General features: G+C 49.7%; 1 protein-coding gene across 6 annotated transcripts in view; it reads right to left on the bottom strand.

Annotated features, from left to right (window-relative positions):
- bcor (BCL6 corepressor) overlaps positions 1 to 27,711 on the bottom strand; it is a 48,268-nt gene that overhangs the window by 16,897 nt on the left and 3,660 nt on the right. For 3 of the 6 annotated variants that reach the window (XM_036139095.1, XM_036139098.1, XM_021317379.2), the window contains exons 3-8: positions 12,193 to 12,274; positions 8,242 to 11,388; positions 5,253 to 5,309; positions 4,526 to 4,685; positions 3,242 to 3,523; positions 1,132 to 1,422 (exon numbers count right to left, since the gene is read on the bottom strand). In XM_036139095.1, coding sequence (XP_035994988.1) covers positions 1,132 to 1,422; positions 3,242 to 3,523; positions 4,526 to 4,685; positions 5,253 to 5,309; positions 8,242 to 11,388; positions 12,193 to 12,274 — 4,019 coding nt within the window. Of the gene's footprint in view, positions 1 to 1,131; positions 1,423 to 3,241; positions 3,524 to 4,525; positions 4,686 to 5,252; positions 5,310 to 8,241; positions 11,389 to 12,192; positions 12,275 to 24,065; positions 25,030 to 27,711 lie in introns of those variants that run through there. The other 3 variants (XM_036139099.1, XM_036139096.1, XM_036139097.1) reach the window with 3 other exon arrangements.

The following is a 27,711-nucleotide window of genomic DNA, read 5'->3' as shown; positions in this document are numbered from 1 at the left end:
AAGGCAATTGGTTGCACTGAAAAAAATAATGTGACCCATCTATTATTTTCTTTCTGTTTATAACCATATGCTGCTTTTTGTTGGTGTATCCCGAAGAATCCCGGTAAAGCGCCTAGTTAGCGGATGCAGCGTGACAAAGCGCTTATATCCTGCAGCTCTACTATTAAAATATGAACAAAAACGCAAGAACCTCGACCAGCTTCATCAGAAACGCAAACTATTAGCAATGTGGTCTGCAGTCTGATCCATGCTGCGATGCAACTTTTCAATTCCACTAAATCCTCCGTTTGCAGAGAGCAAAACTGAGCGAAGCTTTAATGGAAAACTATGCATCTTATGCGCTAGTCTGAGACTCTTAATCACACTTCAAATAGTTGAAACGTATTAGATTAGGATAAAGAAATGTACACACACTTGTTTTTTAAAAACACACGGTTACCAGTGTTATGATTACTTCAAAAAATGGGGAATAAAGATTAAAAATCAGCGCCTTTGGCCTGTTTTTATGCATACGATAAACCCAAAAGCTCTCTTTGTTTATTCGCTCTCCACCTTCAGCTTCCCATAGCAGCAAAAACAATAAGGGAAAACCCTTCGTTTTAAGGAGAACACCCATCCCCTTCAACAAGAAGCACTAATAAATCCCCCATTCAGTCCTCCTTGTGACTGGTCTCGAGAGGAAAGGAAAAAAAAAAAAAAAAAAAAAAAATCACTGATCATACATTAGTCACAGCGCACCTGCGTATCTCCGCCAACCACTTCCCCTCTTTCATCCTCATCACAGAGCCTGACGCAGACCCGCTAAACATTTAATAAAGAGGAAAAGAAACAACAGGGGAGGGAATGGGGGGGGGGGGGGGGGGGAGTCGTGGCTTGCACATTTTAGCCTGTGGTCCCCAGGCCCCTTCAACCCTTCTGCCTGGCAGGAGGAAGAGTCCCCCGAGTGGTTTCCTCTGCCCCCCCCCCCTCCCTCCCTCCCTCCCTCCTTTCTCTGACTGCTCTCGGGAAATCCCCTAAAGACAGGCAGCTCAACAAGAAAGTGAAACGTGAGCCAAAGATAGATTTCCGTTCCCCTAGCTGAACTCGGAGAATAAAAGGCAGCGGTTAGCGCAACTGGTGGTTCGTTCTTACCATTAGGTAGCTTCTCGCAGCCCCACTTCCTGTTGATGTCGTTCCTCTGCGCCGCCGCCGCCGCTCTGTCCTCGGGCTCCGCCGGGCGGATCTTTCTTTCCCGCTGGGCCTGGGCCGGGTTGGCCGCGCGGGGCTGGGGCCAGCAGGGCCTCTCCGGCCTGAACTGGGACCCGTCAGGCGAGGTGGCTCCCGCCGCGGGCTTGCTCAGCCGCAGCCCCTTCAGCTCAATGCAGACTTTGAGCTTTCGCACTTCGTCGTCGTCGTCATCGTCTTCGGCCTGCTGCTCATCTGCTGACGAGTGAAACACGCATTGTTCATTCTCCCGCCGCAGTGCATGAGCCAAAGAGCCCCAGAAACAGCATCGCCGGCAAAGTCTAAGGTTTACGCTTAACCTCCATGCAGTGAGGGGATGAAGGGCAAGGTCAGGAGACAGAGACAGACTTGAAAGGGAAGAAATGAGGGAGAAACAAACCAATAAAGTCTAAAGAAGCAGAGCCAGGCTGCTCCCCCTGCGAAATTCACAAGGGATGGGTATTTGCCTTGGGTCTGGCAGCGGCGAGGAGAGCAAGCACGATACCGCATGCCAGACGAAAAGAGGAAAAAAAAAAAAAAAAAAAAAGGAGAGAGAAACCCAAACAGATGAGGCAAAAAAAAAAAAAAAAAAAAAAGATGAAAAGAGAAGGGGGGAAAAAAAGAGCAGCTTTGAAGAGGGCGGGTAAGCGCAGCGGAGGAACAGCAGAGCTGAAAGAGGAGCGAGGAAGAATGGCTGTCCCTCTTCCTCGCTTCTCCTGCGCGCTCACCGCTCAAAGGCGAGGATTAAACGCCCCTCGGAGCTGGCTGCCACACAGAGCGAGACGCAGGACCGTGAGTGGGAAAAAGGAGGAGGGGGGGGTGGGGGGGATGGGTGGAGGCGCCAGGGTTAAAGGTGTCATCCAGCGGGCCCTTTCTTTTTCTTTTTTTCTACCAACAAATGTACAGCCGCAAAAAAAAACAACAAAAAAAACACACACAGGGGAATCACAAAGTCTGGATTTCCGCTGCTGGATATTACAAAATACAAAGTTTTAAGGGGGGGCTAGCTCAGTTTGCTATGCTAGCAGATGTGTCGATGACATCACAAGAGGCCCAGGAATCAGGCTGGAATCGGTGTAAAACTGCGACAAATGGCAGCGCTCTCCTAGAAGTGCTACATTTTCCATAAGCTGTCCCGTTAAAGGCCGTGTTGCTGCAGCCTCACAGGACCAAACTAAATCCCCGTGAAGGAGGAATTTGACTGAGAGCATGTAAATTGCCCCCCCCCCCCCCCCCCCCAAGGCTGTGCTGTCCTGCCCAGGGAGCCATTTCGCCCGTTTTTAGAAACCGCTACTGCTTTCGTGTGCGTTTGAGCACGTTAGTGCAAGATTCTTCGCATGCTTCTCGCTACTCCGCGCTCTCTCGCGACCTCTTTGGTTGCCCTGCTTGACACATTTACGACGAGGGAGGCCTGAAGAACACGAGTCGGAGCAGCAGAAATTTGATGAAAGCCGTCACGAAAAAGTTGAGACGGAAATAGTCAAAAGAGATCAGAGCCGTGGCCTTAAGCCTTTGGTGGTACCGCCAGAGGCATAGGCATGTGAACTTTTGTTTGGGGTGTTAGAGCTGATCCTGATTTAGGTACGATTTACAATGAAACGATAAAATGAATGAAATGACCAATAAATCAATCGTGTGATGTTCTATAAATGACAGATTACATATGAAGTCAGGTTGATTTAAAGAGAAAAACGTTTTTAATTAAAGAAAGCGGTGAATTAGCATGTTACTGACCCCCCCCTCACTGTGCCGCCCTGGGCAGTGAGCCGTATCACCAGCAACACAACCAGAAAAAAGGGGCTGTAGCAGGTTGTTCTAAACGCGACAGACCAGATCTAATGTGGGTTTGAACGAATTTACAGAAAGGTCTGGTTTGTTGCTTCAAAGCTGGATTGATGGGAAGGACTTTGTTTTTTTTTGTTTTTTTTTTTAGGAGGAACGGGAATAAAGCCTGGAGCATCAAAGATGCAGCAGAAGCAGATAAAGAGAAGTAGGAGGTGGAAGTGTGAGTGAGACGGCACGTTTCTGAAATCCTCACCCGTAGAAAGCCTGGCTCTCTTCTCCCGCTCCTCTGCGTCCTCCTTCTCCTCCTTGATGAGCGGGCGTTTTCTGGCCGCTCCGAAGCCGGAGCCGACCTTCTCCTCCAGGAACTCCTTTAATGGTGTCAGCGTGGGAGGCAGGCACAGTCCCTCCTCGGACTCTCTCGCCGCGGCCTTCCTGGCTCCGTCTTGACCCTGGTGACCCAGGGCGACGTGGTCCCCGGGGGCCACGCACCTCTGCAGGACGGGAACCCTGTTGTTGGCGTAGAGCGGACGGACACCTGAACGGGGCAGAGCGGGACGGAGGAGGAGGAGGAGGAGCGCGGGTTAGCGGTAGGAGAGATGAAAGGGGAGAATGCAAGACAGACCACAAACCAGACGGAGCGAGAGCGGGCAGGGCGAACCGACGGGGCGGGGGCGGGACGCCGCGAGGAATCGACGAGCGGGAGAGAGAGCGGCGGTTAAACACCAGCCAGCTTTTATTCAGCTTTAAAGACGGGCCGTAAAACTTTGATGGGGTAAAGACTTTTTAATCTGCCGCGCGGCGGCAAACGGAGCCTGCGGGGCCTGACGGTTCCTCGCGCTTTCATCGCGCAGGAGAGGCATCTCTCCTCTCTTTGTCCTCCCCCCTCACGGCCTGACCGAGTCACACCCTTCTCACACAGAGCTTGACCACCCACCCCCCCCCACTCCCCACTTTTTTCCCCTCCTTTCTCCTCGACTCCCTCTCTCCGTCTCCCTGTCCGTGCCATAATTAGGCTCACACGTCAGCCGCGGCCTCGCTCCAACACACAGCTGGGCTCCCGGCCAACGTAACTACCCCACCACCACCACTCCCCCCCCCCTCCGTCTCCTCTTTCCGTTGAGCTCTCCCATCCGCTTTCACCCGCTAAATCCTCCCCCCCCCAGCCCGCTTTAACGCACGCAATCTCTGCCCCTCCTTCTCGTCTCCTGCCCTCCCCTCTCTCTCTCTCTCTCTCCCCCCGCTGTCTCGCTCTGCACAGATAAGCACAAAAGGCTCCTTGAAAAATAAAAACCCCCCCCCCCCCCCCCCTCGCCATCTCCCTCATGCACGCACGGTTTATGCGAGAGCTGCTGCGTGTTTTTGCAGCAGAGAGCATCTTTTTAAGAGTGACCCTGGTTTTGCCTCAGCCTTTGCTGCAAGCGTGCACGCGAACCCATTGTTTGCACGGGTCCCTTTATGAGTGCGTCTCGTCCTCTTGCATGTGTGTGTGTGTGCGCGTGTGTGTGTGTGTGTGTGTGTGTGTGCGTGCGTTACTCACCCTCCCTCTCTGCCTGCCTGGTGGTGTGCTGGCAGGACTCCAGCGCTCTCTCTCTGTGCTGGCCGTCTGCCAGCTCCCGTCCCGCTGCCGAGGCAAAGACGCACATGCCGCCGCCCTCCTTCTCCTTCAGCTCCAGCTCGGAGAACCGCATCATCGCCCGCTGTGGCGCACACAAACACACAACAAAACAAAAAAAAAAAAGGCAAAAAAAAAAAAAGAGGAAAGAGAGCAGAGAAAAACCCATGAAAACCACTCATCTGCCCACGTCACAAACACACACACCTCTCTAAGCCTCAATCTGGCCTCAACAGCTATAGAAGCAAATATTGCGTCAGCAATTGCATTGTCTTAACGTGAAAGAAATTGCCAAAAGAAATAAATTAAACCCACGTACGGACACAAACACACACAAGACGAAAAAAAAGGAGGGGGGGAAGACAGATAAATCACAAGCATGGCATCAAGACACAGGTTAGACTACTGCAGCCACTGTGAGTCCATGCGCTCTGGGCCTTAAAGTCCTGGCATCTCCCTTTCCTGAGACATAAACATGGCTTGGAAACATATACATCTAAGCCCTGAGGCAGAGAGAGGAGATGAGAGAAGGGGGGGAAAGAGAGAGAGAGGAAAGAAGGGAGGCAAAAAGAAGGAGTGTGCAGCGGTACAGAGTACAAAAGGAGACAGAGCCTGTCAGAGACAGATGTGATAAGAAATGTAAAGAACTGACCTCCCAGTTAGCTGCAGGTTGGCTTATATTACTCTCCTCTTGTGATAAGACTTCCATCTAAGCAATTAGAATGGGGGGCTCAATATATCTGTCCAGCATTTCATCTCTTTTTTTATTTTATTTTTTTCTTAAATGAATTTGTTTCTCCACATATTTCTTCACACACATAAATAAGCAGCCACAGTCCCACATAATGACACAAAGTAAAGTGACTCAACAGGTCAATCAAACGTGCATCAAAGCCATCAGGTCATTTCTGAAGCAAACCGGTGATTGGTTGGGGGGGAAGGAAAAGGAAATTGGCGACGCACCAGTCGGTCTTTCCCCAAAACCCGTGCCGACTTTCGGGTTCCCTTGAGGTCTGAGCTGCTAAAAAAGGTACATGCCGCAGATCCTTGAGAAAGGTTCTAGACTCAGATTAGACTGAACGTTTACACAGCCATGCAAAAGAACTGACGCCCCCTGAACGTCACATTAAATATTAATGCAGGTCACTGCGATTTCATGGGATTGACCAGAAACAAACAAAAAAAAAAGTGGGAGGAAAGGTATACCTACATTTTTTTTAATAAATAAAAAATCTGAAAAGTGAGACGTGCATTTGTAATCAGCCCGCCGTATCAGTGCTTTGTAGAATCTCCTTTTGCTCCCATTAGAGATGCCATGTTTTTTAATTTATTTTTTTTTTGGGGGGGAGCGGGGTTGCAAAGACTTTTGCACATTTAGTGCTTGTTCTTTGGTAAATTGGTCAAGCGCTGCAGGACTTAGTGAAGAGGACCTGTGAGCAACTTCACAGTTGGATTTAGGTCTGGACACACAAATATGCTTTGTTGTCATGTGGCTCTGGCTGCACGGTTAGTGTCATTGTTCTGCTGGAAGGTAAACCTCAAACAGATTCTCTTCCTGTATTTCGCTCCATCCAGCCTCCCGTCAACTCTGACCAGTTACCCCCATGTCGGCTAAAAAATACAGCATCCCACACCATGACGCTGCCACCACCATGTTTCACCATGGAGATGGTGCTGGGTTAGTTTTCACTCGTAGCTTTTTGTGTGTCCGTCCTGGTCTTATCTGAGCCCCTTGTTGAATTATCTACGTGGTTTAAAGACAAAGTGAAAACCGATGCACTAGTTTTTGTGGGTCTAGACTCTAGAGCATATAACCTCAAGGAGATACCTTTCGGTTCATGGCTGTAATGTTATAAAATGTGGAAACGTTTAAGGGGTATGAACACTTTTGCACTAAATAGTGCACCGGTGTGCATGCTGTTGGGTGACGGGTTTATAGACTGAAATTTGTGAGGTTTTAGTTTTGATCCGTCTAATAAACAAAAAAAAAAAAAAAAACATTTTTTAGAATTTTAGCCTAGAGTTCGCTACTCAGAACACATCAAGGGAAAATTGACCAATTCACTGGTGCATCTCTAGATTGAATATTAGAACAATCGGGAATACAAAATAATTTCTTGCCGTCTAGTTTCTCATTTTTTGTTTTTCGCTTTTCCCAGAAATGCGAACTTTGATGGCTTTGTTGCAGCTGCGAATTAAAAAGCATGACACAGACAAAACCACGTTTTCTCGAATGCATTCGCGACATACACAGACATGTGCAACCCATTAAGATATCTGCCTCAGAGCCAGTGGATAATAAAGAAATAGACTCTCTTTGTGTTTCTGAGCACATGAAAACCCCAGAGACGACTGCTCAAAACGTAACTTAATCTGTGTGCCCTGATGATAGCGGGTGAGAGTAGTTGCAGTTTTACATTTATAGAGGTCGTGTGATGCATATTAGGAGGCGAGGCGTTTCAGCCAGCGGGGTGAGGAGGGCTATGACCTTGCCGAGACCCAGCAGGGCAGCTCAGGCCAACGAGGAGGTGTGATTGAGAGGGGGGGGGCACGCAGAAAGCTTTGGAGCAGTGGTTCTCAAACCTATTACAACAAATACCAAGGTTTCAAAGCATCACCGTACTGACGGACATTTTTAGTATTGCAAACGACGTTTCGTTTTCACTCAGAAGTTCAAACGTCCCACTTTGTAGTTGGAAATATGAAGAAATTACTCTTCAAGTGGGCATTCTGACCACGAAAATTAAAGGTGTCTCAGCAGCCCAAACGCAAAATTCAATAAAGCCCAGATGTGTATCGACTTGAATTTGTTTGTACTTTTGACAATGTTTGAAAGAACAAAAAGCATCGCTCTTAGCCTGTACTGCTAACAGTAGTTAGCCTGATCTTTGGTCAAATCAGTCACCAAATCACTCCTGCTTCCAGGTTTTGATTTCAGAGGCAAATGAAACCAGCAGAAGCCACTTGGCTTATATCCAGCGAATGAATATCAAGATTTTTTAACAGAGTATCAATAAAGGCAGCCAAAGCACCGCATCTTGTACTTTCACTTCAGTTTGAGAACCACGGCTTCAGAAGACCCCCCCAAAAAAATGGCCGCTGTTGGTTGTTAGGCATCCTGCAAGAACCCCATGTCTCCTAACCTTGGGGTTAAGCATAGCCAAAGGCAATGTGATCTTTGAGGTTGTCACGATCATGCTCTGAATCCACTGTCTGCAGCACAGTCAGCACTACATGCTTTAGCCTGAAGGCAGTCACACAAGGAGAGGCACGTACGGAGTCACAAACACACAGAGTAACCTTTACGACGGCTGCTCGGTAATCAACATACAAAAAGATGGCGGTCCCGTTTAACCTTTGAACCGACCATCCCTGAAAGAGGGCCTGAAATCAAGCCGATGATAAAACTAAAGGGAAGATCGAACCCGCGACCAAGACAGAAGCGTGACAGCGTTTATTCTCTACGAGGCAGAGTTTGCAAAGTTCATGCAAGGTTTGCTCTGCAGGCAAAGGGGATAAAAGGCGGTGGCCCTTGGATGTTTATTCCCTCGTGGTTACACATTTAAGTCAGGAATGTCTGCTCATGACATGACAGTAACCCCATATAATCTGTGTGTGTAAAGATAAACTTGTGGACTTACCTGCAATGCTCTCTGCTCGCGGCTCAGTTTGCTAGAGTCGGCATACAGCTCTGTGGTGACGCATTTAAAGCGGTCGCCTACGTAGCCAGAGGAGTTCGCGATCCGTTTGGCCAGGCTGGACCTACGACAGTTTTTGGACGAAGCCTGGGTACCGTCTCCTTCCTCCTCCTCTTCATCGTCTCCCTCCGCTTGGGACTCCCCAAGATCAACAATGCTGTCCTCTTTCTCAGCCTCCCTCTCGCACTCCTTCAGCACATTTGTATTGTGCTGTGCGAGGGGAGAAGCGCAGCTGCCCCCGTCTCTTTTGTCCTTACCAGAGCTGCGCTCCCCCGAGGTGCGGGCACAGCGCAAAGTGCTCTGATCTTGATCCCCGGGGTCTGGGCTGGGACTGCTTTCCTCTGCGCTCTCTTCTGCATCAGAGATCTCTCCGAGAAGAGAGGTCTGGGGCGTCCTCGATGCCTCGGCAGGACAGGCCGTTTCCTGGGGAACGTTTCCCTTCCCGAAGGGAGTTTCTTGCAGCCCGTCAGTGCTGCTGCTCCCCTTCGGATTGGCGTTCTGTCCAGAGTGGCTTGGATGTGCTTGGTGTTGCGTGTTACTCTCAACGTTTGTCAAGTTTTGGCTTCTATGACATTCATTTTGGTTCCCCTTGTTGCTAGGCTCAGCAGAAGGCTGTTTGTGGACTGCTGGGGTAGACTCGATATCTGTGTCTGAGTGCACAAGGTCAATGCAGACAATCTTTTCTCTTGGCGCCACGGATGAGGGGAGGTTTTTGCTTTGACTGCCACCCTGTCCTTGCACTCCTACCTCCCTATCATGCTTCATTTGGTTGCCTTCGCTTGTCTCTTTTGCAGCGCTGTGAACTCTGTGGCTCCCGCCTTCTTCCACAGCTCCCCGTGGTTTCTCCTGTCCCCGGGGCTTTAGTGTTGCGTCTGCCCTCTCTGCCGGCTTGCTGTCAGAGTGCGTCTGCATCAGCGGATGGGCCATCTCCTGTGAGTTATAAGTGAGGTATTCTGCACCCGGACCAGCTGGGAGGTTCGGGTAAGTTAAAGGGTGTTTTCCAGCCAAGTGGGTTGGGTAAAGGCCATTGTTGCCCAGCAGAACAGGGTTAGGGTACACTGGGCCTTTCCCTGAAATTGGGTGTAGCGCCAAGCCATCGGGGATGGGGTACTGCAGATATCTATTAGCGTATGCCAAGCTGTGGTTCAGATAGGCCTCGCTTTGAGGAAGGAAGAGGTGGGAAGGAGGGTGACCGTTCTCCAAACACGGCCTCTTGTACGACGACAGATCGGGTGTCAGGTCACTTCGCTTATTCCTCTGGGCTGATTTCTCTGCTCCCTCCCTGTGGTGCTCCGACTGGCTGGGGCTGTGTTTGACCCACTCGCCGTTAGGTTTGGGAGAAAGAGCCTTGGAGGTGATCAGAGAGGAGCCAGAGTGCTGAGAGGAGGGAACGCTTAGGTTGGGCTCTCCTATCCTTGGGCAGGACGAGCTCCGCTGCTGAGGGAGGACCCTCTCTAGGCCCTTGTTCTTGATGACCGAGGGTGAGGTGCCTTTGGCTTGTGAAAGGGCCAGATCTGCATTTGACCTAGGAGAGGACGGCAAACCCGGCGTGTGCTGTGCGTGTGAGGGAGACGGGCTCGGTACGACCCAGGACGAGTGTAAAGTGCTGATCATTTCCGGCCTCTCTGAGACCTTTGAAGAAGTGCTGCTGACCACAGAATGGGGATGGGAGGAAGGGGAGAGGGACACGTTTTCATTCAGGAGCTCTCGGCCAGAGGGGAGTCCATAACGGGCTCCAGACGACATGGGGTCCATCTTCACCGAGAAACCATTGGCAGGCAGTCCGTACTCAATTATCCTTCCTGACAAATCCAGGGGCTTCTCCACAGAGTCTTTGGTTGGTTGGGGTTGGTTGGCTGGCCTCTCAAAATTGGCCAACGAAGGAGACCTGCTGCGTACTTTTTCCACTCCTGCACTCCTGCTTTCAGAGACCCCATCCCTAGACCTGGGCTTGTGGGGGCTGGGCCTGCCAGAAGAGGGCTGCTCCGATGCCATGCTGCCAATAGAAAAAGGGTGAGCAATGGACTGCGTAGAGGAGGAGGACACAGATATTGAAGCCGCAGAAGAGGCGGACGGTTGTCCTATTCTGGCAACTGGCCTTTGCAAATCCAGTGCTTTGTCAAGGAGAGTAGGCAGAGGGGGAGGCTGGGAGATGCGGGAGGACATGTGAGAGGAATCAGCAGGCAGGCTGTTATTATTCCCAACAGTGGTGCCACTGGTGCTTGTACTACTGGTGCTATTGTTGTTGCTTGAGGCCTTCCTGGAGGGCGGTCTGCTTGGTCTGCTGCTCCGGCTCGGAGACCGCTCTCTCTCCATGGCGGCCTGATGGTGCTGCTGAGGGTGAGGAGAGGGCTGATGAAGCTGCTGTGCAAATGGAGATGTAACACCAAGCCCTTTGTCTTGGCAGTGTACCAGCGTAGTGGGGGTCACCGTGACCGCAGGGATCCTCATGGGAGTGGCCACCAGGGGAGACGAGATGGGAGAGGGAGGGTAGGGAGGCATATAATAGAGCCTCTCAGCAGCAGATACAGCTGCAGCAGACGTAACACTGACTCCCTGGGCTGCACACAGGGGTGGGTAGGGCAGGTGCTGTGGAAGGTAAGGGCTGGGCTGGCTGAGCAAGGAGGCTTTGTATATGTTCAAAGCAGCGTACTTGGACGTGTCCATAAAGGGATACATGCTTGCTTCCGGGTAAGGGCTCAGCAGCGGCATGCGGAGGTAGCTGCCCCCAGCCCCAGCCAAGCCCAGCTCTGACACTTTTTCTCCAGGCCCTACTCGCCGTTCCAGGCCAAGACCCTCAGCTCCAGTAACCAGCACAGGCTTGTGAAGGCTTGGATGCGAACCCTTGTAGAGGCTCTGGTAGCCGTTTGCGGCCTTGCGGCTGTCTAGAGGCCCGTCGGGTTTGTAAATTAGTTCTGGGAGACCATCTCTGCTGTAGGCGAGTGGAAGGGTGGCCGTCTCTCGGCTCTTCTCCGATGGGAGGGTTCTGATCCCAGGGTATACGACCCCACCGTGGAGACGGAGGCTGTCGTGTATCAGAGCGCTTCGGTCCAGCCCCATTGCCGCCAGGGGCGTCAACCTTGCATCCACCTAAAATTACAAAGATGTATTTAGTTTATTTATATTTAAGTTATAGAAATGTGGTGTATTTATATACCACTAGCAATACACGGCGATTATAAAAACACAGCTTGGTAATGGAGTATGGACTTTCAATTAAGTATTTCATAGAATACCTTCTCTAAAAAAGGAAACCAATGCTAACCCTGCTCTGCATTTGGGTCGATGACATCAGAAGAGGTGAAATAATAGACTATCACCTGGCATAGATAAGCTCTATTGGCAACCAGTGACTTTGGAGCGATTACAACAGATTCAGAAGCATTCATGTGCCATTCCAGCAGCCTTTTCCTACTTTCTGCAGAATTGACTTTTTTTTTTTTTTGGCGTCACAAAATCTTAAGGTTGAAAATTTAGAAATTCAAGCAGTGTTCTGGCAAATATTTTCACCGTAGTTGTAAAGCATAAACACATCAGCGGGAGTAATTTGATTAAAAAAATACGCCGAAACGTAATCCAAAACATGCTTTTTGTGATGTCACCAGAGGCTTATGCTTGTGAAAGCTTATTATATGAAGATAAAATCTTGATGAAACAAAAATTCACAAAAGAAACATTAAAACAAATAGAGGAACTGACAATGACACGTTCTATGAACTATATTAAAAGGTGAATCTGATTAATCTTACAGATATTTTACAGAAACATGTAGCTAGTACCTTTATATGTCTAAAAAGAAGAAAAACTACTCGGTTCTTATTGTTCCAACATGCGCAGCCTGGAAGCAAACCGTCTATTTTGTTCCCGAACACAATGACAGCCGCAGCAACTTGCCATATTTTGTGAGATGTCGTTTCCTCGTCTTAGTGCCAGGTTAGTTTGCGTCTCAGCATCGACATCACGAACAGATGTTGCCCTGCGGAGATGAGCAAACAAGTTAGCAGTCGGCGCCTTGGCTCTGTCACACCAACGCGCTCGCACATGCAGAGGCCACAACGCTGCCACTTCAATGGCAGCAAATCTGAAAAACAGACAGTGTGTGGCGTTTAAGCTTCATTCCCAGAGCAGTGGAAAAGAAATATGAGGGGCTGAAAATACAAAGCGGACAGTTACAATACCTCCGCCCCCTCCTTCCCATCCATCAACACCCATTCATCCCTATAGCGAACCCCCCCTCTCTTTCTACCCCACCCCAAACTGGGCTTGCTAGTGGAGCGCTGTGGGGCCGCGTCTATTCAGTCACACACACACACACCGGTTTCTCTGTGCCCTCTTTGACCCGGGCTCTAGGCTGCCTCAGCCAGCAGAGCGAGGGAAGATTATGCATCGCCGAGCACTTCGGTGGGAGCCCATTTACCACCCGCCAACACAGAGCCTCGGATCAACAATGCCCTCGCACCAGAAAACACACAAAGGTAGAGCGTGTAGGAGAAAAGCAGCCGCATACGGTGGGGAGTAAGCACAGTTTGAGACGGCGCGGTAAGAAAAAAAAAAAAAAAAAAAAACGGGTAAAGGTTTTAAACCCGGCAGCAGTGAAAAGACGCGTTGGAAAAGAAAAAGCGCAGGACGAGAGAAGGAGAAGCCCGTCAAGGCACGCCTAAAACGTCACTGAATTGCTGGATTTCTGTTTGAATTTATTTTTTAAAGGCGCTGCAGTCTACGGGTGGTGTCGTACGCTCTGAACTAGGTTCAGAGAAAATCAGTTATTCATTTCTGTATGTTTCTGGGGGAGGGGGGGGGACCGGCTCCGCAACCGGCTCTTGAACCTGTGACCGAGTCTACACTGTTTAAATGTAGACGGAGAAGTCTGCAGTGAAAAGATTAAGGTTGTTTTTTTTTCCTTGCATTGATGCCACAACATAAAGAGACGCTTGCTAAAAATGTGTTCTTGTACGTTGATTAAAAGACGACATTTTCATGGGAGAGAAAGCAGGAGGTCGGGTGGTGTGTGCGGGCAGACTGGTTGCGGTTCTCACTTCTCCAGCCTCCATCTAGTTTTAGTTGTCCAACCTCTACACACAAAAATTAAGAACACAACAAACAAAAAAAACTTCTACTTTAGATATACACTGATCAGGCTTTTCCTGGCCAATACCAATTTCTATATTACTATGAGGCCTGAACCTGCCAATTCTGGTTTTCACTGATTTTTACTCATAAATAGAAAGAAGAAAAAAAAAAACATTAAAAGAGGGGGAAAATATGCAGCGGGTTCTTCAACAGACGCAGTCATTTTGAAACCAGCAGGAAAAATGAAGCCATTACACGATGTTGCATCAAAGCTGCGTGTCTCTGGCTTTTATGAAACGTTACAGGAGCGCGTGCTCTCGGTGGACGCATTAATGGAGCGAGCATGGGCCTCAGCTCCGATGAATGAGGGCAGTATATGAGCGGCAGGCTCTGGCCTACTGATTGGTGCATCTCTAATTAGATGCGATGACAAAAAGCAGAGATGCGTTTCATTTTTAGAATAATCTCTGCAGATCAAATCTGTTGCTGCCCTGGGCAGTGAGCCATGTCTCCTCCTTTAAAAAAAAAAAAAGAAAAACTTAAAGCTGCAAAAGGGAGGAAAACCACAGCATTACTGAACAGTTACGGCCCCTTTTTAGCGACATCTCCACGCTCCGAGCCATCTGCCAAACTTCAGCGGAAAAACAGCGAGGCAGTCCGGTTAGAAGAGCCTGCACGGGAGCGAAGTGAGAGGCAGCAAATGCTTTAAATAGAAAAGAGTGAGCCTTGCGCCGAGCTCTCCGGAGCTGAGAGCGGCAGAGAAAGCTCGGCTCCTCGATCATCGCGGCGAAACGCCTCGCTGCCGCGCCGCTGGCACGCCGCTGTTTTTTTTTTTTTTTATTGCGGTGACCCGGAGCACATTAATCAGCCTGCCGAGAGAGAGAGCGAGCGAGCAAGAGAGCGAGAGAGGCCCCATTGCTCCCCCTCCCTCTCCTCGCCCTGCAGCTCCAGTCGGCCCGTTCTGCTTCAACAACATCCGCATCTGACGGAACCGAAACGGAGCGCTGCGCCGCCTGCGTTTTTCATGGCGTGCGTGCTGGCGCGGAATGATGAACCGTGCGCGCGGGGGCCACGTGTGCGCTTCTCGGCTCCCTCCCGAAAGCGCAGACGCTGTTGAGAAATCACCTCTCTCTCTCTCTCTCCCGTTTCCTGTGCTGCGGGCGTGCGCCGTCACACGCACCCGCCCCGCTCCCCGGCTGTCTGTGTCTGGCAAGGCAACGGCTCCTCGTGCGCTGACAAGTCTGCGCGGAGCGCCGGGAACCAGTCGCAGGCCAAACTAAACCCCCGCCAACCAGTCGCTTAGCTTTCTTTCTGACTTTGGTTCAAGCGAGGGTGTGGATTACTTTATTTAAAATAGAAGAGGCACGCGGAACAGCAAAAATGTTAACTAGTCTGCCTGACGACAACAAAGGGGAAAAAATACGTACTTTGACTAGGCGTGTTTTTTGTTTTTAACCAGAGCCATGGGATGTTTCATTCATCCGTCTCCTACCCTGCTTTGGGAATCCACCATGCGATGTCTTCTATAATGTAAAATCACACATGCGTGATAAAAGGGTGTAGGGTCCTGGGTCAATTCGCACCAGAACCTCACCAGTTCTCACCAGCCGGCTACCCTTTCCGGCCCGTAAAACAAACCACTGCGAACCCGTGTAACCTTCTTGGTGTTTTCATTGACTATTAGTTTAGGTTTTCACATAACAGCCCATTCACTTTTATTTTTTTTATCCTAATCCCGGTTTGGTGCCAGATTTATGAAACGTGACCGATCTGACCAAATCCTGATCAAACCAAAACAAGCGACCTCCTATACTCACAGATTTTATTTACCTGAATCATAAAACCCCCGTTTCCATACAGGAGACTATGAGTAGAATACAGGATCTTTAAAAAAATAAGCCATCGCCAAAGCAGGTAGGAAATGGCCCATGGTGGTACGAACTAGCGCCTTTTACTACTACCCATCCTTTACAGCGCCAAATTACATTGCTATTTTGTCACTTCTACCAATGTCATACCCATGGACCTCTTAAATAAAATATTTTAGTTAAGTGTTTTCCTGAATTATGGATAATTTATCATAAAAAACACTCCAATCTAATGTATAATTTAATATAGTTCTTTAATAGCTACTTCAAAACCCACCAGGCAACTTTTATAACCCCCCTGCCCAATCAAACCAAAATAACTTGACCTCCTATTGGTAGCCATTATTCATTGGAGTCATAGCCACAGATCTTACAATGGAGCACAAGTAGAATAATATAGAAAATTGATATAAATCGTCAGCTTAAACGTCCCGCTCGGGGCCCAAATTGGAGGTAAAGGTGCGCGGCTACAGGGTAATAATGACCAGCCTCCCCCATTTACAGAGAAAAACCTAACAATGAGCAATGGTTTAGGTATTCGACACGGTTCTGAAAGGTCACATTTAAGGTCACCAAGTGGAAATCTAAAGGGACCAAACTGCAACAAATTAGCCAAATGTCCCTTAGAGCCTTTCGTTGTGAGATCCCAACACGCCAGCTGGAAAGCACGCACAATCCAAGTGTTACTTTAAATCGCCGAGCTGAAACATAATGCCGTTTTTATTTAAAAACGTCCAATTTAAAGTCGATAATTTGAGCAACGCTGGTTTTTCTAAGGGGGCACCGCTGATCCTCCACCGTTGGCGTCGATAGCGTGGAGCCTGTTTAAGGCAGCGAAAGAGAGGGAGCTGCGGCCCTGCAGAGGGTGTCAGATATCAAACGGGCCTGCAGCTAGAAGCCAGTGAGTCTGGTGGCTGAGGAGACCAAATCCGAACATAATACCGCACCACGAGTGGAGCGGACGGGGAAGGAAAGAGAGCCCCGGGATGGAGAGGGTGAGAGGGGGGGGGGGGGGGGTAGCGCGTTGACGCCCATCCCTGCAGCTAAGAATAGTTTGGGGCAGCAAACAACTCCCAAGGGCCGGCCAATCCGTCACTGCGCAGCCGGCAGCAGCATGCAGGCGGCAGCAGGAGGAGGAGGAGGTTGGAAGGAAGTAACAGAGCTGGCCGCGCCATTCAACGGCCTTTCTGGGCGTAATTGGCTTCAGATTTCTGTGCCGATGCGCTAAAAACGACAACTTCAAACCGACAGATTGTTTTTTTTTTTTTATTTAAAAAAAAACAACCAAAAACCTATTTTCTTTCCCTTTGTCTCTTATTTCTGGTGACAGCGCCTTGGCCTCTCAGTGACCCCGCGGCGTGGAACCAAAAACAAACACCGGGCTCCGCTTATCGACGCTTTCTGTGTGCGGCGCGCACGCAGCTTCCCATACCTGCGCCACAATTTAAAGCTTTTACTCGTCTTTCTAGGCGCGGATCTGGACGCCGAGCTCAACGCGCGAGGGGAGTGAAATAAGCAGCGAGCGAGCGCCGTGTCCCGTTTTACAGCTCGTTAGAATAACGACAGACCGGGGAATGTAGGTCTAGCTGCGCGCCCTCTCGCTCTTTGTCCTTGGAGCTTTGCCAGCAGGCTCTCTGAAGCGCAGAGCTCCGATCAGCTCTAAAAAAAAAAAAAAAAAAATGCACTGTGACGCAGGATAATCTCCGCAGCGACGAGGGTGGGGTGAGGATAAACGCGGATTAAACGCGAGCACGAGGGCGCACACGCGCACCAGAGAGAGAGAGAGAAAGAGAGAGAGAGAGAGAGAGAGAGAGAAGGGGAAACCCGCGCACGACGCTGCAGGTGAACAAAACGGAAAGCGGCGCGAACAAATCGGAGGAAAACACAACAAGAGCGCGCCGAGCAGAAGTGCAGTCTGTCGGCAAACTACTCTGCGCCTCGGGCCACGCTCTAGCCAGCATCGACACCCAGCATCGTAATGAGCTGTGGGGGGGGAGACGAAGCAGCTCCGGTGCACAGAACGCCGGCGCAATTTTAATTGTTATTGATTATCAGGCTGACGCGTGCCAAATGGTCCGACTGATCGTCACAATGAAGAGCCTGTGAAAAGTTGACAAGCTGTTTCTCGTTTCAGATGGGAGCTCAGAGGGGCCAAGGAGGGGATGGAGCCACCGCGAACGCTGTGCGCACACACGCACACACACACACGCGGGAGGAGGGAGGGAAGGGGAGGGGGAGCTGCAGAAGCCGGAGGGAGATGGCGGCGGCTCTTCAGCTGTCCCATTATCAGCGAGCGAGTTGTAAACAAGTGAGGGGGGCCGCTTGCATGCGTCCTCACCCGCGGGGCCGCTGCACAGCCGCATGCAAGTCGGTGCACGGTTCAATCCCTACCCCTCGGCATCACGGTCGACAACAACGGCGTCATTGTGCGCACCCCCCCACCACCACCACCACCACACCGCCTCCACTCCTGGTGCTGTCACAGGGACCCGGGTGGCGGCCAGTGAACTGGCTCTATTCATCCGGGGCCAAACGGGGGACTAAATGGCTCTTTATGCCACCAAAGGACTCGATTGTAATAGAGATGCACATGGACGCGTCGCCCCGCATTTACCGGAGCTTATTTGACGTTTTTTTTTCTTTTGAGGGGTGTGGTGGCCGTGCTGTCCTGAGATGCTATAGGAACAATGCCCCCGTATGACATCTGAAATGAACCAAACAAAATATATTCCTAGAACTAAAGGCGTCAGCATGTTTTCCAGGACACCAGGTCGGTTTTCTGGGGCCGTTTTTTACCCCCCCACTCCCCCCATCCTTCTCAGCACAGGAAACAGAAAAACGAGATTACCAGAGCAGAGATTTGCCCCATTAAAAAAAAAAGCCCAGATAGGTTAGCAGCAGGTTTTCTTTATTAACCTGAACCTTTTGTGGTATAGTTTTGCTAGACCTTTCCAGCGGGTGGAAAATTTACATAAAAGCGTGGTTTTTGCACTGCGCGATCATAAACACAAACAAGAAAGAGCCAGGGTAAGATAATAGCTTCATGCCATGGTTCAGGGTACTTTCAAAAAGTACTACCTCTCCAATAGGGCTGCTTTCTAAGACGTTTACCCCGGTAATCTGATCTGACGCCGGTTCCTGCGGTGGAAACAACAGGGTTTGGGGCAAATTGCCTTCAGAGTGGGAGAAAGGCTCAGGATAATCAAAATGCATCTTTACTGTTGGTTATAGTAATAAATTAAACCTTTGCACGACCGACTTTTACTGACGTCCAAGCCAAAAACGTATATATCACCAACTCTGAAGCGTGCCGCCTACTGACCTGGTGGCACAAGGAGGGCCCAGAACTACAGGTTAAAAGCTTTGCAGCCAACATGAACTTCATCCAAACGGTAGATAACGCATTCCAGCTTTGAAGGCTATGTGGTGCAATAAACTCCTCTGGCTACCTCCCCACTGTGCTGCCAAAAAAAAAAAAAAAAAAAATCTGTGGGGTTTCGTCAGAGATGCCCGAGGCGCCGAGGTCTAAAAAACAAACCAGGAGCCTTGATCAAGACCGTGCCTGCACGGGCTGCGGGAGGGGGGAAGGGGGGAGGAGAGGGAGGCGTGCATGTCATCAGCGCTCTTCTGCCAAATCAATCTTCCGATAGGCCACAGCAAGGCCAGTGAAGCCGAGCGCAATCTTAGGGGGGGGCTTTGGAGTTTTATTTTCCCAGCCTTTGTAGTCTCCTCACATCGCGTCACTGCAGCCGGCGTTTACAGGCAAAAAAACAACCCAGATGTTCCCTCCGGTGCGGAAGAGCTAAACGTTTTGAAGGTCGACCTAAAAGATGCAGACGTGGACACGCGTGTTGGCCACCCCAGATAATGGTGTGGAGGGACCCTTACGATAATATCTTTTTAAAAAGATGGTATTAAAACAGCAAGTTCTGTTTTATCCAACTTTTAAGTGCATTAATTCAAAGAGTTTCTCTTTTCAACTGGTTTTAATGGTGACACAGCTGGAGGTCCCTCCAAACCGACCTCTTTATGTCTTAATGTAACCAAAGCCTTTTCGTTTATATCTATTTTTGAGTTGATCGGTCTTCTTCTGGCATCAGATTTAGCGATCCACGACTTTCTGCTTCTCCATGCCGGAGAGGACCGTTTCTGAACACATTTTCATGCATAATCGAAAAGGAAGCGAGACAACGTCGCCAAAGCTCATTGCTAGAGAAATGCTGCAAAGCCCGGCCTCTTGAGGGTCACGAAGTCTCCATAGCAACCATTAAAAGTACTAGAACTGCTGTTTCAAGAGGCAAGTAAGCCCTTTTTGTCCTACCAATCACAAACATTTAGCCTCAACATTAGCGATTTATAATTAAGTACAGCGGAGGATCTATGATGCTGTGGGCCTGTTTTTCAAACAAATAGCTTTATTAAGGCCCAAAGCACCAAGAACTCATTCGAGATGCCAGAAGATTATAAGCAAAATCCATTTGGCCTCTGCTAGAAACGTGAAATGGGCTCCCATTGGACCCAAAGACAGGAATTGGTCAGCAGATATAAAATCCCTCATCTTCCAAGGACATCACAAACCCCAGCTCTAAATCTATTAGACACGGTGAGGGGCGATCTGAGAGGTTAAAAAACAACAACTCTGCGTTCCCCAGCCTTCTAAAAATACTAAATTTTCACATCTGTTTGACTAACAAAATACACAATTTTAAAGTTGGATTTCTCTAAAATAAATAAATAAATAAGATTATGTTGCTGCAATTAAAAAAAAACGTTTATTTCACGTAAGGTTTGTTTTTTTACGCATCCATACCAGGGCTGACAACACGTTCATCCGCGTCTGTATTTTTTCGCCTGCACGGAGATCAGATGAGGGGGAAATGCCACACGGCCGCCGTGTCCGTGGATAATGCGCTCTGGCTCCGCGCTCCCTGTGCGGTGGGTGAAAACAGCAGCGCTGGGGGCCCCGACACATCTCTGCGGGGAAGTGACCCGTGCGCTCCAGACCTCGTCGGAACAAAAAGCTTTGTAGAGAGCCGAGGGAGGGAGGGGGAGGGAGGGAGGGAGGTGGAGGGCTTTGTGTGGGGGAGGAAGGAGGGAGGTTCTCCTGTTTCATCGCCGAGTCCCGGGAGGCCAACACGGAGCATAGCTTCAATCAAACCGTGACGTCTCCTCCGGGGAACAGCGCAGCGCCTGGAAAACCGATCTCTCCGCGGCTCTCTGTCGCGCCTCGGCTTTTGTTCACACGCATCTCGCCTCGGCAGCGCAGTGCAGCGCCGGCAGCGACGAGACTGCTGTTTCATATCCGAGCGCGAGTGAAGGAGAAGAGAGGAGCGCGGCGACAATAAAACAACAACAACACAAGCCTCCCGACTCCGTCTGGATATAAAACAGAACAACGCTCGTTCTTTTGAACTCATTTATACCCCCCCCCCCCAATAAAAAAACACAACACAATGGGTTTGATAAGCAAAAAGCCGTCCCGTGATTGTATTGACGCGCTCTCTCCGTGCGCAATTTTCCCCCCGCCGTGGTCCCTATTGATCCCAGATTAGAAAAAAGGGGGGGACAAACATGAGGCTAATGGGTTTAGAATGGAGGCGGTGTGGCTGTTCCCATTCTCTTTAACGCAGCAGGTCCTCACGGAGCGCCACGCTGACACAACCACTGTCACACATCACTCACCATGACAATGAGCCCCCCCTCCTCCTCCACCTCCTCCTCCTCCTCTCCTCACCCAGCAGCAGGAGCCGAGCTGGAGCTGCCTGCAGGTGATTTTTATTCGACTTTTTTTTTTAAACCGCGCAGATCCAACAAAACGGCTAGAAGGTGCGTCCTCCCTGTACTGACATTTCCCCCAAATCCATTTAAGTTTATATGCAGCCAAACTTAGAGGATGCCGACAGGTGAATATTCTCTATCCAGTCATTTAAACTAAAGCCAAGTGAAATCTGACAAACGCGTAACAAAAAAAAACGCTGCTAATGAAAGGAGGTGGCGACTCCTAACATGTAAAAGGGCGAGAGAAATAATAATAATAATAAAAAAAACACCATCTCCCCCGTCCGTGCTCCAACACCTGGAGAACAGATCACCCCCTACACACACACACACACACACACACACGCACGCCGACTTTCACAGCGCAGCTCAGCGGAAAAATGATGCGCAAAACAGTCCGACGGGGCCGCGCTAAAAATAAACTCGGCCCACACAAAATGTGAAGTGTTGTGCTTTGGGGCGTCCACAGCGTGAGCCAGAGAGGATTTTTTTTATTTTATTTTAGGTTTGCTCAAATGGAAGGTGGTATATGATGCATTTTAGGTCGGGGAAAACTGTACTGATTATTTTTAAAGGGTTCGTCAGAGTTCAAATTAGAGATAAAGTGTAGAACTTAGAAGTATGTTCCGTGTTTTCTGTTGGAAAAAAAAAACTTAATTACAGATTTTTTTAATGTGGCTTTCACTCCGTCAATCAAGCACGCAGACCACTAGCAAATTTACCTTGATAATAAAACGTAGTGGGGTGATAAAATATGGATTTACTAGGTATTTTAAAAGCGCAATGGAGGGGGAAAAAGGATTTCTGTATACTTGGGTGGATCGCGTCAACGAGGCACCAGATCCGAGTTGTTAGGAAAGCAGCATTAGAGGAGCAGACCAACAGATTTCCTTTATCTGACACACTTCGGATCTATTCCAGTCTTCCCCGGGTCTCCTTTAAAAACGCTTCTGTTTGTTTAATCGCTGCCAAGTTTTCCTGAAAAATCCACGCAGCGCTTTAGTGTGTGGCTCAAACGCGCACAGGCGCACCTTTTGAAGGAGGAATCACGTGAAAATAGGCAGAGAAAACACCGAGTTTGCGGCTAAATAAATGGACAGACCCTCTTGCGGCATGTCCTGTAGGTGACAAACTACATCGAAAGAGAGTTGGGTTGTGTTTTTTTTTTTTTTTTTTTTTTTACACAGAAAAGTCTGGCTGGTAAAGGTTTGGGGCCGCGTTTTTTAATCCAAAACACAACAAAGCTCCCTTTCTGCATCAAAGCCCACTGAGGTAGCCTCCACCCCCCACCAGTTAATCCTCCCCTCTCTGCTCCTTGGAAACGTCCCATAAACGCCAGGTCCTGATCCCGTTCCTCCGATCTGTTCGCGCGTTATAGGCTGGAGCGCCTATGCGCGCGATTTCATACAGCGCCTATACGGTCTAATCTGCGCGGATTTGCCGCCGGGAAGGATGAAGAGGTATTTTTGTCGTTGCTAAAATCAGTCAGCGAGCTGAAGCCGGCCAACACGAGAGCGCATCGATCTCCCCGTGAGGGACAGGGCGCCTCTCCTCCCCACCCCCTAATTAATGGGCCGGAGCTGCGATCCTACCCGAACATATAAGAGAATGAAGTAATAATAATAATAATAATAATAAAAAAGATCCCCGCCTAACGGCATCGTCAAAAAGCAGTCTGTGTAGCCTGGAGATGAGCTTTAAACTCTCAGTCTGGAACGCATCCAACCAGCCCTGAGGCTCTTATTTCAATTAAACGGCAACTTCAGGCTCCGAGACGCGCTCCGCGGCGACCAAAAATAATGTGTGTGTGTGTGTGGGAAGGGGGGGGGGGTGCGTCGTTTACAACGAGACTGGTTTGAAAACAACCCGAAACTCGCCACGCAATTAGGGAAATTACGGTGGCAGTGATAAATGGCTGTTTGGAAAGTAGGTTGTTTGGATATAAAGCGAAAGAGGAACGCGTAACGGAGCTCCGCGGATCCTGTGGAGAACGAGGGAGAAGAGGGGGAGGAGGAGGAGGGGGGGGGTCCATTAATCCTCCTCGCGGGGCGAGACTGAGTGCGGAAAGGAGGGGAGGAGAAACAACGCGCTGCAGCACAAAGTCAGACCCTAGAACACCTGCGAGACACGCTGAGGCCGGGGGGGGGGGGGGGGGTGACGGCACGGAGCCAGAGCGGTTTCCATCAACTTCTACAGACAGGAAGGTGAGCGCGGTGCACAGCCACACATGCTTCGCACACTACCTCTGGGACGGATGAGGGGTCCGATCTGTCCAAACAAAGCCTCCCCCCCCCCCCTCTCCCGACACGTCCACCTCCACGCCGCGCAGTGACAGCAGCAGCAGCAGCAGGGGCGCACACGCCGCGGGGGATGCCCTCCAACTGAACCGGACTGTCTCCACGGAGCTGCGCTCCGCTCTGCCTGTACGGGGCGAGGCTGGATTCCTGTAACCCTGGTTTAGCGCAGAAGCTCCGTGTGCGCGCACGAGCACGCGCGCCAGCCCGTCACAGGCAGGCAGGCAGGCTCACGCACACGCACACACACACACACACAAAGTCACACACACAACGGAGTGCGAAAAGCCCGAGCAGGCACCGCCACCACCAACACAAACCAAGGACGGCGCCACTTTCAAGTTCGCTAATCTCTGCGACGTCCTTCTCACCTCGGTCCGGCTGACAGGACGCCGGGGTCTGTGCGGTCTGTGCGGCTTGTTTATCAACCACATGCCGCTGCCCCGCCGAAACGCACAAAGACCACCCTATGCGCTATTCTTAGAAGTGGTCCGATCCTCTCCCACAGTTCCTGCGCACATCATCGCGACCAGGATCCACACCGTTTTGTCCTTTCTTTCTAGTTTTTTTATTTTTTATTTTTTTTTAACCCACATGAAAAGCACACTGAAGCATATAGTCAAACCGTTACGGGCACGATTATAAAAAAAGTAGAGCACGTTTTTTCCCCTGCGCTCCGCAAAATAAAAAAAAGGGGGATTTCACACACGCTTGTGGGGAAATAAAACATTCAGATTAGTCTTTTGTTTTGGCTCACCTGATTAAATGGTGCAAGTTCCGCGGAGTTGGCGTCAAGTCTTTTGTCCCGTTTTTTCCCGGTGCGTGGACGTACGTAGACTGGCCCCGGTTACGGTCCTGTCTGCCGGAGACAGGCGATCCCGGCCAGAAGGAGAAATAGGGGGGGACTAATAATAATAATAAAAAAAGTGTCTAACAGGTTATCCACTTGTCACGAAAGGAAGCAAATCTTACAAATGAGCCCCTCTGTGTGTGCTCTATTGTCTACAGCCGACTCTCATCCTTCGCTCTCTATTTGAAGCGGACTTTTTAGGAGCTTCCATACAGCTACAAAAAGATCCTGCGCTGAAAGAGAGAGACGCGGAGGGGTGGGTGGTGGTGGTGGTGGGGGGGAATCCTGAAAAAAAAAAATCCACAAGAGAGGATCCGACGAGTCAGAAAGAAAAAAAGCTGTTCGGTCCGAGCCGCTCGCGGGATACAGGTGGCGTGGAGGTGAGGTTGGCGGAGGAATTAAACCAGCACCTCGTCCGTACCTCGCTGCAGCGCCATGTTGGGTCTGAACGGAGCACGCCGCGCTCGGAAAAAAGCCCCTTTTCCTCCCGCTCTCTTGCGTCGCTCCGCTCCGCGCGTCCCCCCACCCTCCCCGCTTCCAACAGCGGAATCCGTGCGACGGGGGAGGAGGAAAAAAAAAAAAGGAAAAAAAAAAAGAGGGCTTTGGAGTTTTATTTTTATTTATTCTTTTTTTCCTGTCTCTTCCTCCGATTCTCTTTTCGCTTCCAGGAGTCGCGGAGAACAGCCCGTGTCTGGAGAGCCCCTCGGTTCGCACCGAGGACGCACACAGCGTTGTGTGATTACGGGGAGTGCCGCGCGCGCACACACACACAAACACAGACACACACACACGCAGACAGGGCGAGAGAGAATGGATGAACGCTGCCGAGACCGAGCGACTCGCTTCCACTCCCACTCGCGCAGACTCTACCCAGAAGGCCAGTCGGGAGACCGCAATTACCATAAGCCTCCAGCGCACGGCACTGGCTGCGCGCGCACACGCAAGACACACATCCGCAGAGAAGCGCACACACCTAGAAGGCTCCGCGGAAACTCCTAAAGAGTACTGGGCTGGGTTTAAACACACATTAGGTGGCAAATGAGGCACAGGGATCATTTGAATGAAAATGTAACAGAAAAAAAAGAAGAAGAAGAAGAAGAAGAAGATGTGACGTTAGACGGCCGATTCTTTCAATAGGTTATGTATTTTTCGCCTATTTGACAAACACGTGGAAGATAATAGAATATGTGGGGGCTCCAAGCGGAACCTAATTCAGGGGGCCCCCCCTAGTCCTAATTCACATACCAGATCCTTCTGAGTTAATTAGCACATCATCGACAAGTTAATTCATTCCCGTAATTGAATTTAAAAAGCGCAATTAATGCTGAGTAGATTCACCACAAAAATACGGATTACCTCCCAAAACGCAAGTCTCAGAAAGTTTAAGTATTAGATGATAAGAATTGGGATTTTTTTATTTTTGTAATACAAATGCGTTGATATGGCCTGTTTAAGTAAAACGGCGTTGCTTAAGAAGCTGGCTGCTGCGCATGGTGCTGCCCTCCCATGTAAATGAAAAGTTCAGTGGAAGGAAAAAGGCGGGTTATAAATAAAGCAACAGCCTTGATGAGGTTTGGAAGCAAGACCCGTTCAAGAATTAATGGCAGATTCTCAAACTATGGAGTTGAAGCTTCTATAAACAGAAAACAAAAAGGTGACAGTCTTTGTGTTGAGCTCGTCCTGAATCTCAGCGTCGACGTCCGAAGAATCTTACCTGGGCCTTTGCTCAGAACTATCTTCACGTGAGAGTGACTATGGCATTTCATTTGGGAAAATCGCGGTCCCGGAGTCAGGAGGAAGCGTGGCGAGACACACAATCCAAGCGTCTTGGGTTGCAGTGGGAAGTTTCCCAGGCAGTGATGATTTGGGCAGCCCGCCCGTCTGCTGCTGTTGACCGGGACATTTTAGAGCGCCTCACGCTTCCCTCGGCTGACAACTGTTGTGGAGACGCTGATTTTACTCTCCAGCAGGACTTGGCACCTCTCCACGCTGCCAAAAGTACTTTGAGTTAACACCAACCAGGTAAAACCTGAACCTCAGATAATCTGAGGTATTGTCTAGAGCACAGGTGTCAAACTCAAGGCCCGCGAGCCGAATCCGGCCCCTCAAGGTAAATTATCCGGCCCTCAAGAGCCAAAAAAAAAGGCATATCATGTCATAAAGTAGAGGCATAAATCCTTTTAAAGTGTATAAAGTGGCTAAAACTGTGCCTCTTGTAAGTGTAACTCACCCCTATATCAACTTTTTTTTGCAGATAAACTGTATAAACTGGGCCTAAGGGTGCTACTTTTATGTTACTGTGCATTTTTTATACTACTATGTGAACTGGAATGAAATTATAAAATGAAAAGTCTCTACACATGCAACCGGCCCTTTTAATGACTTCATGATGCCAAAGTGGCCCCATATAGAAATGAGTTCGACACCCTTGGTCTAGAGGAAGACACGGTTATTTACCCCGCTTCAGTCATCTCTGGACTACAACCTTTTAATGCAGACTCTGTCAGGGAGGAGGTAACAATTCTCATTTATTTATTGATAATTCTGCCATTTAAATACAAAACTTGTCTTCTAAAAAAAAAACGATACACTTTAAGCTCCATGCATGAGAACTCCAGTCCTCTTGGGTGCCCCCCGATGGCCTGGAGGTCCTATAAAGCAGGCGGGTTTGTTCGCTTATGCATCAGGCTGGTTCTTCATGTGCAACAGATCGCCGCAGTTTGTTGCTCTAATTTTAATAATGAAAATTATCCAAGTAAGTGAAGCAACTTTCTTTTCTCCGTCTGAACCTCACTAAGCATCATGACGGAACGCTTTGACGCCGTCGCCGTTTTCAGCCATTCTTCACGTTCAGCCCTTTTCAGCTGACGCTATGGGAATACATTTCAAATCAATTTCTGTTTACTTCTCTCTCTCTCTCTCTCTCTTTTTTTTCCAAGCCTAAAGATATCTCTGTGAAACACAAGAGACACGGAGGGAGCACGGGGGACAGAGGGGGAGGCAGCTCAAGGCTGGGGCACATCTGTTAAAGCTCCCATGTCAAGCAAAGGAGGAGGAGGCTATGAATATCAAGCCTGAGGTGTGTGCATCATGTGCCTGCGTGTGTGTGTTAGAGAGATGGTGGTGGTGGTGGTGGTGGTGGTGTGTGTGGGACAAGAAGAAGAAAAAAGAGAAGAAAGAAGGCCGGCAGACAGACAGACAGACAGACAGCCGATGGAGGCAGACAGAAGCAGAGTAGGAGTAAGAGGGAGCCTTGGCGATGGAAGGTCTGGCTGCATTCGCCGCAGCTGTTAAAAGTGGGAGTCAAACCAGACAGTCGTACACAAATAAACACAAAGCTCGCGCAGCGCTTGCATATGGATGCGTTTAAAATAGCTAAACTCATCCCGAAGGCCAGGTTGTCCAGAAGTTTGGGGTTAGGACGCCGGTGGAAGTCTGAACACATTGGACTCGCGCATGGACTAGCAGGATGGGCGTCCGCCGGCACGCAGAACAAAAGCTCCTCTTTTTTGCTCTTCTCTCTCCCCCCCCCCCCTTTCCCTCTTCTCCGCTC

This window comes from Fundulus heteroclitus, chromosome 7 (genome assembly GCF_011125445.2).
Source record: "Fundulus heteroclitus isolate FHET01 chromosome 7, MU-UCD_Fhet_4.1, whole genome shotgun sequence".
NCBI classification, from domain to species: Eukaryota; Metazoa; Chordata; class Actinopteri; order Cyprinodontiformes; family Fundulidae; genus Fundulus; species Fundulus heteroclitus.
The sequence above is the reverse complement of the archived record's forward strand: the minus strand, read 5'-3'. Positions and strand labels throughout refer to the sequence as shown.